Below are 12,869 nucleotides of genomic sequence, written 5' to 3'. Positions count from 1 at the left end.
TAAGTCCGTATTTTCCATAATTTTAAAATTTTCCCATCGCTTTAGCGGCTTTTTATGATTCAAATGTAAGTAAATAGTTTTAGCAACGCAAGCAGTTTTAAATCAAAATGTGGATCTGTTTATATTCCACAGAATGCATTTTAGAAACGAATCAAAAATTGGAAGATTAGTGTAAATATTGGTATCTTTCGAAAAATCTCGATTCGATTTTAAATTAATTTTTCTATTCTGCGCCATTTTATGGTATGATGTTGAATGTTGAGTTAACAAGCAATTAATCAAGTTTAGGCACAAATGTATCCAAATTTCAAGTCACATTATTGTTTTCAACCGGAGCCTTGACCCATGCCAACAATCAATTTACACCTATAATTTCAGAAATTGCCTAGCTCGGTAATTGACCATAGAACGACAAATAGTAGACCACACGACCTAAGAGAGCAGCCTAAGAGGGAACCACCTGCTAGCAACGATTTCAATGTCATAAGTGGGTTACTCTTTGGCCTTTTAATCTCTTAATTTTGGGGACACCACTTTTTGTCGATTGCTCTTTCGAATGCCCTACTGATGACGTCGCAGCATGTAGGCTCTCTCTCTCTCTCTCTCTCTCTTGTTTTCAACAGGTAAGATCGGTTAAGTTCGGCTTGTACGCGTGGCGATCTTCGGTTCGTCGCCCGACTGACACACGAGCAGTGCCGAAGTCGACGCACGAACGGTGCCATTGGTCCGCACTTCAAATTTGTGATATATTCCACCGGCAGTCTAAAATCATCGTGCGAGCCGTTGGGTCGCCACTATATCGCAAATCGCGTATCCGCTCCACGCTTTTAAATACAACTTCACCGTTAAACCGAAAAAATTCGGAGCGCGAAAAAATTTTCGGAAAGCAAAAGTTTAAAGCAAACAAAAAAAGTTCAAGCCGGGGCTTTAGGCCAGCTCATCGCATTTGTCGAGCGAAAAAAAGTGTTAATTGAAAAATAATGTATGAATCTATTTTAGCCAAACGTTACGTCAATATGTCATGTGAAAAAACAGCATAAAATTTGCGTCGAACATGTGTTTTGCTATTTAAAAAATAAATAAAAGATTTGGAAAAGGGAATGGTGTCAATGGGTAGCGGCTGCGCATGACTTACCAGGCTTACCTGGCTTATCACACGTTACAGGGCTGATAGCCCATTTATTCAAATAAAAAAATAGAAAGAGATAGTCGTATAAAATACGACAGAGATAGCAAGTGGCCTAACCCTCGTTTTAACACAAGTCGTCGCCCTTAGTTTGCACTTTTCTGTGTGTATTTCGTGTTTCCATTGCTCTTATGCTGTTTTTTCGCAACATCGTATGATGTTTCTTTTTTCAGTCGTGGCTTTTTTAGCATGTTTATCGTGTCTTTTGCCTCGCACTCTCTTCCCAATACATTCGATTCATTCTCTCACTTTCGTGAAATTTTTTGGCAAACGTTGCGTGTGTTTTGCTTGGACTTATTATTTAATAAGATAGCCGTATATAAATAAGTTGGCAAGTCGAATTAGTGTGAAAAGCGTGTGTGACCTGACCCACTGAGCCTAAAGTGCACTCTTACCGTATATTCTAGCAGCTGCGGAAGATGGCAACAGCTTGCCTGCCAGAATTCACGGAACGCTTTCAAACCCCACCAGCGGAGTTACGAACAATTGAAAGTGTTGGCAGTAATTGTAAAGAACCATCAAAAACAAGTGGGTTCTTCTATAGCGCCAGCACCAATTATCACAGTAAAGTGCAGCAGCTGATCAGCTTCAGCTTCACCTCCTCATTCCACCTGCTTTTCATCACCTGTATCCTGAGCATTAGCAAGTTCTGCAATGCGGCAGCGGTCAATGCCGCCCAGGTTACCGCCGCCACGCCCACTGCCAGCGAGATTATGCACAATCTGAGCGGATCGGCGCTGCTGGAGCGGCTGAAAGCCAGCACCTTAGGACCGCCCCTGGATCGCTTAAAACACATCGCTCCTGCGGCAGCGAATAGTTTAAGTCCGGGAATCGGATCGGGAATGGGACTCGGAATCGGAATGGGCAACTTTGGCAACTCCATTAACTCGGTGCTCAACGGAAACCCTTTCAAGTTCTTGAACGTGTCGGGCAAGATCGGCACCCCACTGGATATATGTGAGTTAACCACCTTGATTTATTCATAACCATTTAAGCGAAAAATTCTAGAGTATTGTCTACCAGGAGAAAAATTTACAGTGAAAATAAACTTAAACTAAAACATAACTTAAACTAAAACAAAACTCAAGTGATCACAAACTATGACATAATTTGTTTGTATGATTCATTTAAATTCAATGGTTTGATGTTGGTAATTGGGGACTATTCTATGTGTACTTCATTTTGTGATTCATCTAGAAATCAATTTTACGATCAAAACCATACCATAACGTAGAATTTTTAATGAATCAGAAGACAAACAATTTTTTTCTGAAATATAAAAGCATGATGTATTGAAAATACATCAAGCGTAAAGAATTCTTCTTGTTTCTATTTAAATATAATAAATAATTCAATGGAATAAATAGAAATTGAGTGTATGTGGTTTACACTTTAGGCTTTATTACCATCAGAAAATGAGTCAATTCTTAAACAATAAGCCCATTAATCCATATGAACCGGATTTTCTATTAGTAACAACTGCAGTAAAGCTTTATAAAAAATTAAAATATAAATTAATAACAAGCAAGAAAAAAAAGTCACAAATCACTGACCTAAACTAATTTAACTTCTTCTCATGATTAATCTTAATTAGTGACAAATTAGTTTCCCATCTCCGCTTGTCTTTATCAGATCGTCTTCAATTTCTTTAAGTGTACCTCTTACGGCGGTGTTTATTGTCGTTGCCGCCGCATCTCGCATTTCTGGCGATCATGCCACCAGCCACGGCTACATATGTATATATACCCCGATTTCCAGCCAGGCTCCGATTTTGGCTAAGCTCCGACTTACAGTTGGCTCGGCTCAAGTTTTATTTATGTGAATTTTGTTGCCACCCGAAAGCCAAAGCGTCTGGCAATGCCAGTAAACTCCATTTCCATTTCCATGTCTCAACATTCCACAACGTCATACGATTTTCAGACTCCAGAGCACTACCCCTTTTTCCCCCTGCTTCCAACTCTTAGCCCCTCTTTTCTGACGGCACAAACCTTTTACTTTCCTCTGCACTCGCCTCTGCTTACACTATAAAAAATTTCAACTCAAACCATTTTTTTTTTATGTAAACGAAATCATAAAATTAAGTCTGAAAATGTATGTGCACAAAATCAATACTAAACATTTATAATATATTTTTTTAGTTTCTGTAAGTTTAGATAAGTTAAATTAAAAACTGGCGACCGACTGTACCAAACCCTAAAAAAATCTTGTTAGAAAAACTTTTTAGAAACATTTTTTTTTTTAATGTTCACTATTTTATCTTAAAATCTTTAAATTTGTATATATTTGTTAGCAAAATTGTTGAATAAAACCCTTACCATATAATATTCAAAGTGTTAACTACTAAGACATTTAAATTTATAGATCTAAATCATAAAGAATACAAACGCGCTTTATTCCTATTCCATGGTACATTTTTTTAAAATCCAGCTTTTGTATTTGGAAAATTAATATTTGCTTTAAGTGTAAACTCCAATGCTTGTTCTTCCCCTTTTGTAATTATTCCGTTTTATGCTTATATTTTCTACCGGCCGGCTTCGCTCCATGAAGCGAACGGAGCGCCACTTGAAGACTTTAACTTCGGCGGCTCTTGTGAAACCGAGAGAAACTGAGAAGACGGAGAGAGAAGAGTGGAAATTCGGAGTAGCAGACAGGAAAAAAAGAGAACAAAAAGAGCAACAAGTGTCTGATTCTTGGAGTTTCTTGCCTTTGCACATTGGTCAGAGTAACTTTTGAAATGACTCCAGCACGTGGCAGATAAAAACTAACAATAACAACTGGAAGTGTCTCGATTTATTTATAAACATTAGCTATTTTTGCTTTAAAGCTACCCCGTCATAAAGTTTTAAATAAAACCTAACATTAACCACTCTCAATGCCTTAACTTTTCTAACTAATTTCTAAAAGCTCCATCAATGTCCAAGCTCTTTGAATTCATTTTTAAACTAATTTCCGATTTTCCTATCTTACTAAATAATTCGATTAAAAGCTTTTTTAAACTGTCTTGAAAATTTATCATTACTACTATTATTTTGAACGCTGCTGTGTGGACTTAAACAATGATAGGCAACAAGCAAGTATTTTGAATAAAAAACTACGTAAATCATATACATATGTAAAAGCGAAAATTGAGGAATAATAAGTATTTGGCGCAAACTTAAAGTACAGTGTGGAAATCATAATTAAGTAGACCTCTTAAAATTTGCAAGGCATAGTTGAACTGTAAAAGTATATTGCAATAAAACCAAAAGTTTAAGTAAGACAGCCTTCGCCTTTTATAAAATCAAAAACAACAATAATCATTATATTGATTAATGAATGAGGAAGAGTCTTGCATAGAGTTTATCGTAGGGGGATTACAAATCGATAGACTCCAATCAAGTTTGTTTTGAAGATTTAATAAAACCTTCAACTTAGCAAAAAACGAAAATTTAAAACGTTTTAAGTTGACGCCAACGAATGTCAAAGATAAAAACAAAATGAATAACGCTGGGTCATGATAATGACCATAGCTTAAAGGTTAAACGCAGATGATTGAAAGTGGGACTAACGAGATATATACCGTTGCAACACAAGATAGTTTGCTATCTATGTCAAATATATTTGCGCCATTATAAATAATCACAATCAAAAGATAATCAATCGCTTCTAGTAGATGCATTTTCACTGTAGTTCTGGCACATTCAATAAAAGCCAAATCTCAGGTGTCAAATAAATCGTTAGACAGGTTTTAATAGGGGATATAGGTCACGGCGAACCCAGATGACAGTCATTTCCGTCCAACTAAACTTGCAGCCCTTAAAATCGAAATCAGTGCAAATTACTTGGATGGCGGCAAGCGGAGGGATCAAATTGACAACTCTCATTCGACAACAAGTTCTGGGCACGTCCTTGACAGCTTTAATGACTCAGGCTGCGACAACGTAAGGTTCCCAGGCTTCGACTTCCTGGCAGTGCTGATTTATTTCAAAATCGAATTTAAACAAGTTTGCTCAACGCCAGCAAAAAACTGTCGGGCAGCCCCAACATGGCCGGGACTTTTATAATTAACTTGGCTAATTATGCCTGGAATTTGCACGTGCTCTGGATCCGACAGTCCCTGAAATATAACTTGGTCCCTGGAAGTTCGTTGCGACTGTTGCATTACAGCCCGACTGCCTTAATTACAAAAGCATTTGCTATTATGTATAATTATGGAGCTGAAAAAAAAACCGATTTTCTTTTGTTTCTTTTTTAGTCGAAAGCTGGTTTTCAGCACTAATGGAAGCCCAATAAGTGCAATGCAATTGTTCGTGCCCGAGTGACAAATTTCATGAGCGATGGATGCAAAACACAATCAAACTGTGTTAACTGTATCTCAATGCTGGTATAATGAGAAGTGGCAACGAGGTATGATGGTCAAACCTTTGTTAACCTTCGATTCCCAGCTAGTTCACATACAGCCCAGTGAGTTTCTCTTTTCTAATTGGTTTTCTATTTTGGGTTTCAATTAAAATATAACGCATTCACAGCGTTGGCGAGCCAAATTCGTTTACAAGGCAAAAAGGTGGCGTGATGTGGTGGCTAGCACATTTGCTGTCAAAAAATTCCCACAAAATATCATTGTAGAGAGTACGATATGCATTCATTAGAAATTCCGTAGAGGAAGCCTAATAATCGTATGGCGCTATATCTCACAACAAACACCTGATGACGTTGGCGAAATTCCAAACGACTGTAAGGAACATCATTCATTATTAGCAGATAGTACTGAGTCATTTTTGCGCCATTTTCGCCGCCCATACAACTTTGGGCAACAGATGTATGAGTAATTGTTATTGTTGTTAATAATGTTGTTTGCTACTTTGCTCGGACTATGACGTTAGCGATCAGGCCACCTTTTTCCCATTCAACAGAAACTGAAACTGCAACAATAACAATAACAATAACAAGATGCTCTTACTCAAGCATACCAAATGAATTCACATCTCTTGCCAACATTTAAGAGCAGTCTTAATAGTTTCTCTTACGGTTTTATATACCAAAGTCCCAAAGTGCTTGGAATTTTTGGGGTTCAGAGTTGGAAGATCCTCGCCAACGAGTGTTAACTGTACGGTCTGATATCCAAAGCGCAATGTTCACATGGTTATACAATTATTTGTTGATTATTCTTTATCATCGTGGCCACTTTTATCAACCCAAATGTTATCTTCACAGCAGTGGAAAAATCACACGAAATTATAATAATTCTAAGATAATGCTTGATAGCGTGCTTTCGATAAAAAACAAAAAAGGTCAACTAATCTAAAAACATTCACAATTTAAATTGTTTTTTACTGAGTCACAAAATACTATTGTTGTATCAAAAATTAATTTGTGTCCAAGTCAAATGTGTTCATGCTACTCATGTTCAACTACAAATTTTAAAATTAAAACTAACTACGTAGCTATGACTTATTTTAGGCACTTGTGAGATAAGAAACTATTTTAATCTGCCGTTTACTTCGGAATTCTCTTTATGACTAAGTTCAAATTGATTCCTTCCATAAAAACTACAATAACCATTGAAAACGTTACGTGGCTTTAAAAAAACCTGAAAAATCATAATACTCGTGAAAAGTGTTTGATAGTTTTGGTGTTTTCACACTCAGAAGGTTATCTGTCTTATCTGAAGTGACTAGCAGGCGCTTCTAGCAATTAAGATAATAAACTAATCTATACAAAATAATTGTGTGTAAATAGGGAAAAAAAGGTATACGTTCCTTTTTTGGTTAGCGTTAATATTAAGTTTGCATAACCCTTGAAACATATTTAATGCAATTACTGTAATTAAAAAACTTCTAGTCGAACTGTTTAAATATTTGAAAAAATTATTTAAATTTAAATGCCACTTTTAACAAAAACTTAACATTGTAACGTTGTTAAATAAAACTAAAAGTCATGTAAATTTGCAAACAAATCTTAAAAATGTAGCTTTCACAAGATTACTTAAAATTACAGATAATAAAATGTAATACATTTTGCTAGCACTTAATTAGCAAATGGAACCTTATAACTGACTTCTTTGTAGCAGGATTAAAGGTTAATAACATGTTAATGTGTTATTATAAGCAAAGTACATCAAATATAACAAAATTTTAATGGGCAGTCTAAAGTTAAAGTTTTGTTTACAGAAGTTAAATGGCCATCCACTTTACTAGGTAATAAATCTAACAGCAATTGAAACCCATATATTAGGTAACCTAAGCCTGCACATCCATAAATAGCTTCTAACAGTCTGTAAATAGCTAACGAAATAGCAAAATAATGATTAAATTTGCAGAACCCATGCGTAAAACCTTCTTATCACTACGAACGCCTGTTCAGGTGCAAAGTTCCCGCTATCATATTTCGGTGGCTTTCTATTTTATCTAAATTAACAGAAAATATTTTGCTTAATTTGCGTAATTCTCCATTGTTATTGCGGTGTAGTTGACCATAGGCGAATCAGTGATTAATCACCGACTATTAATAGGATTGCAGGCATAATCAAATCAGGGGAGGTTGGACTCCGAGCATCGACAACCTTTCGGGCCATTAATAAAGCATTTATATTGATTTGAACTCTGATTGACTTTTGCGCCGATTTCTGTTTATTATTTCGCCCTCTTGGCTAACCAAGTCAGCCCTCCTGTCATGCCCTTTGCTGTCATTGAATTAATGGTGCGAAATTTTCATGTGAAATACTCTTGACCAGCATTTTCTTTCCTGATTGATTCCTGTGCGAGAGCGAGGAATAAAGTAAAATAAAACTGTTCAATGAACTTCGCATTAAGCATTTAATTGGCCAGTTGCCTGCCGTTGCTTCTGTTCTGGTCGGACATTTGCGATTCTGTCAATCAAATTGGCGGCTATTGCCGACGGAGGCAGCTGTGGTTTTTTTGTGGAAAACAGCACAAATTATTGCCCCACTGATTTAATTTGTATTAAATAGCTGCCTGGGATGAGTGGGTGAATTCTTGTGGAAATAAATGCCTAGAGTGGAAAACGATAAGCGATAAAAAAAAATACATCAAATTTAACTTCAAAGAAGACAGTTTTATGATGTGTTCAAAGTTTTACTTTTGCTTGAAGTTAGTTTTAAAAAGTTATTTCTTTGGTTTTCTTTAACCTTTAAAATCTTATTTACACTTTAAATAAATTCAAACAGTAACCTCTTATTTTAAAATACCTCCAGAAAATACAAAATTCTGTTTGCAGCTTGATTCGTTAAGAACATCGCTATAAATATTAAAAGCGTTCTAAAAGTATGCTTTTACTTACCTTTGAGAATTAAAATAAACATGCTTAACAGATGAAAGCGATAACTGGGTTGTGAGAACGAAGCAAAGAAAATAATTGGCGTGTGTCCATTAACCAATCGGCAGCCATAAAACATATTTCAGAAAATGTAAACAAATGGAATGCAAAATCGAGGATAAATGAATTGCTTTTGGAATGTTTGTCTGTATGGCATACACGTGCGTCGACTAATCTAAGTCCAGGCATATGGATCGGATGGGGCAGTTTCTTTTAATATTTATTTCAATTAAGCTACTAAACGACTCACTTAAAATGCAAATTGCATTGCACATTTACATGCAGATTTGTCTACAAAAGCAATTGCATTTTCTGAGCACCCAACAAGTGCACCAACACTCATCCAAACACACACATACACACGCACGACAGGAGCAAACAAAACTCTTTTCATACGTTCAAAATGTGTGCGCACATTTTTAATAATTCACGTGGACTAATAAAAAATTTGCAGCTCACACAAAATGAAAAGCAGCAAAAGGCGGTGGAAAAGAAGCGTTGAACATATTTTTGCAAATAATATATACACATGCATACATAATGAAAATGCACGTGCTGTGGCAAGGAATATAAAAGAAGCCGAAATATTGTACAATCAGCGAAAAAATTTTAAACGGTGCCTGGTGGAATTTGATGCCTTGGAAGTCTAGATTTCCCATGGTATTGAACAACTAAAACACACAATTGTCAAATGCGAGTCACTCGGCCTTCCTGTGATAATGTTTCTTCATTCTAAACGTGTGTGCGTGCTGACAGATCTGATTTTGTAATTAAATGCGTATGTGTGTGTACGAAGGGGTGGACCAACCACACTGTATAGAGGCAACCCTAACAGTTCCATTATTTTTTGACATTTTTCACCTCTTAAAATGTGTCTCGCATACACAAAAGTAAAAAAACCCGCTTTTAATTTAAATTAAAAAAGCAATGCTTATATTTTATATGAGTACTTGAGATATATCTTCCAAAAAATTCCGTTTAAAATTTTCTGGATTAATGTCCTTCATTAAAATGTTTACAAAAATAACTTATACGGAGTGTTAGCCAAGTGAACCATTTTTCGTTGCTAGCTGTAGAGATTGTTTGCCTGCAATCTATGGAAAAATAACATTTTTTGTGATGTATGAGTTATTTTCATCAATAAATATAAAACAATTAGGGTGATTTAGAATCTTTTTGTTGAATTCAGAATTTGCAAAACGTTCGATGATACAAATTAATATTTATTTATAAATAAGTAATGCAGATTGAAGACATCTTAAATTCATTGCCTTCAACTCAGGTCCACTCTAAGGAGTGTTGGTGAGTTTCTAGATGAGCTCGTGCGTGAATGTGACGGTGCCTAAGCAATTGTCAATTTGTGTTAAACGCGCGCAATTAAACGGTAAATGGCACGCGGATAGACCGCCTCAAACAGAGACACTTTGGCATAATGGCGGCACATTAACCGAAAGTCAGTTGGCTTTAGCATATATGCTAATCGGGCGACAAGGCACAGAAAATGAAAGATAGATTAGGGCGGCCGAGTGAATTGTCAAGTGGCCCGTAAAACGATTGATGAAGCAATCCCAATCCCAATCCCATCCGACACTTTCCAACTAGCTGCCATCAAATTCTCGCTTATTAATTCCCCAAAACTTTCTGCCTTTCATTTGGGGTCCGTTTTGCGGTTCACCACGGTAACATAGACCGCAGCAAACACCCACTTACCCATTTATACATATACACAGACATGTGTAAGCCTCGCCCTTTCGGCTGGATTTCATTATTTACAAGTTTTTGTTTATTGTCAAGTCTCGGCTTTCATTAAAAAGGGTTTTAAGGCTTGTCAACAAACGCCTTCCGCCTTTATTCCACTCCTGTGACCACCGCAATCTTCCTTCTTCAGTGTGTGCTTAACGAGCCAAAGTTTTCAACTTAAATTTTAGTTATGAATTTTATTATGCCCTCCCGTTGGGACTACTAGACCCCCAACTTCGGTGGCCGTCGTCTCCCGTTTCCGTTTAATTATAGTCTGCGGCTAACCCGAGGATTTCAACTTAATTAATTAATATGCATTTGATTTTGCAGCGCTCGGTCTGACCAACTACTGCGATGAAAAGCAGTTCCAGTGCTCCTCCGGTGAATGTATCCCCATACGGTTCGTGTGCGATGGCGCCTCCGATTGTCCGGACCACAGCGACGAGCGGCTGGAGGAGTGCAAGTTCACAGGTGAGTGCACAGCTAGAAAAGTGTCATAAGTGTCATCGTTTTTCGTCTGTGAATCAAAGTTCGTTGGATTTCGTTTAATGTATATTTAAGCTGAGGCACAGACTCGTCCGCAATAATGATTTATTTTTGCTCAGCATTGCAGGAGTCAATTTTACTTACATAGTTTTTGTTATTTATATGTCTCAGGAATATTTTTTAATTAATATGCGTTTTTTAATAGTTAAAATGTTCTTTCCTTTAGATTTATAATTTTGGCCTATGATCAAACTTAAAAGTAAAGCCATTTCTTATTTATTCAAATTTGTACATTTTTTTGAAATTTGTCTTTTAAGTTTTGATGAGTTTAATTATTCCCAATTTAAAAACTGTGAAATGATATATAAGATATATTTCCCAGCTAAATATTCCATCTAAAATTTCTAAGAATGCTCTTCCCATTTTTTCCAAGTTTTATCTTTCCGGCCTTGATTAGACCTTTACTTCAGCTGCTGTCTTAGTCAAATACACTCGAAAGGTTGCACAATATCTCACACTTGAAGGAAATCAACAGCCACAGCCGCAAAATGTATATACATCTGTACTTTTTGTTTGCTGTATCTTTTGCAGAAGCCTTTAAAGAAAGTTTTGCCAATTTTTGTAGCTTCTAGCTGGTGGTGTTTTTCATTTATTTTCTTCTGTGTGTGGCCATGGCCAAGAGCAGGACATCTACAAAGTCAAGCGTTGGATACGGCATGGGGATTGGTATTGGGATAGGGATTTACGGCGGAGGCAGGACCAGAAGCCCAGCTGTTGCCTGCGAACTACGTGCGCTCTTGCTCTAATCTGTTGTCAGTCATTTGTAGTTTTTCAATTTGGAAATGTCACAGAACTAACCATTTACTTCGCTCTGCGTGTGCTGTTTGCCTTCGTATTGGTTTTTTGGTGTTTCTAGTGTTTTTGGTGTTTTTGCTATTTGTTTGGCTTCGCTGTTGAGTAAGTAACAACTGGCTGTTTATTTAGTGTCATGTAGGCAGGACTCGGAATTCCCCAAATCCCATGACTCCTCGAATTTATTTTCATTTAATTTTAACACTCCGTGTGAGCGTGTGTGTGTGTGGGCTTTTTATTAGCCTCTGCATTTAATTTAAGTTTGGTTAACAGACCAGTCTGTTTCGATCTCCGGTTCGTTGGTTCCGTTTCGCCCAGGGCTCTCAAAAAATTCAACATTGCCTACTTTCAGGCAGCAGTGTTTAAAACACTGCCAGTCGTAAATATTGGGCACGAGCGTGGTGCTTAGTCTTTAAGCACAAAACTCAGCTGAGCCGCAATTATATATATTGTATGGGAGTCTTAGGTTGAGCAACCCGCCTTGTAAATTACCAACAACCAAGCAAGCCTAGTTCCAATCGAGTTGAGTTTCATTTGAGTCTCATTAGGGGCACTGCAGTAAGTCAAGTGCAATCTTACTAAGACATTGCATCAGGCTTGGAAGATAAACTGGTTCGAAAATGCTCAGACTGAATGGATTAAATCACTCAAAGAACAAAAATTCTGGGGCTGATTGCTCCAAGTAATTGAAAGCACAAATCGGATTTGACATTTTATTATCAATGCATGTTTTATACAAATAAGTTGATAAGCTCAATTTCTCAACGTATTTGTCAAATGTTTTGCAAACCTATTATTATTCAAGGAAACATAAATCAAATGTCGTATCAGTCTGATTTAATTCCAAGTAACACTCGGGTTTTCCGTTTGCACTGCGATCTATAAGGAATTTGTATTATGTTAGCATTAATTTGATTTCATTTCTAAAATTAAATAATAATATTATTTTTTATTTTTCGTACTAGTTTCGTACTATTTTAAATCGAACATTAAAATACATTAGTAAGCAAAAATGTAATAAATAAGAATTAAAAATAAATTTATTGACAGCTAGAAATTATAAAAAAAGGACACCGGGGAAACCCATTCAGTCTGATTCTACTTAAATTAAAAGCCTACCAGGAGACCCCGGAAACAGTCTGGGCCTTTCGGTTTCAAGAATACAAGTATATTGCAGTAGTGTTTATTATCAAAAAGTTTGAATTACACATTTAAAACAGTAAAGCACTATTAAAATAATGATTTCCATAAATCAAACTTAAACCAACTTGAAACTAAAACAAGAAAGAAA

The 12,869-nt window shown here is 36.4% G+C and overlaps 1 protein-coding gene across 7 annotated transcripts in view; it reads left to right on the top strand.

Annotated features, from left to right (window-relative positions):
• The first annotated feature begins 771 nt into the window (after positions 1–771).
• LOC128252089 (low-density lipoprotein receptor) overlaps positions 772–12,869 on the top strand; it is a 35,785-nt gene continuing 23,687 nt past the window's right edge. For 6 of the 7 annotated variants that reach the window (XM_052979535.1, XM_052979534.1, XM_052979531.1 and 3 more), the window contains exons 1-3: positions 772–982; positions 1,597–2,143; positions 10,571–10,711. In XM_052979535.1, coding sequence (XP_052835495.1) covers positions 1,606–2,143; positions 10,571–10,711 — 679 coding nt within the window. In that variant the 5' untranslated portion in view covers positions 772–982; positions 1,597–1,605. Of the gene's footprint in view, positions 983–1,593; positions 2,144–10,570; positions 10,712–12,869 lie in introns of all 7 variants that reach the window. The other variant, XM_052979532.1, reaches the window with a different exon arrangement.

The sequence above is a fragment of the Drosophila gunungcola genome, chromosome 3R, assembly GCF_025200985.1.
Source record: "Drosophila gunungcola strain Sukarami chromosome 3R, Dgunungcola_SK_2, whole genome shotgun sequence".
In the NCBI taxonomy this organism is placed as follows: Eukaryota; Metazoa; Arthropoda; class Insecta; order Diptera; family Drosophilidae; genus Drosophila; species Drosophila gunungcola.
This window is presented reverse-complemented; position numbering and strand designations above follow the sequence as displayed.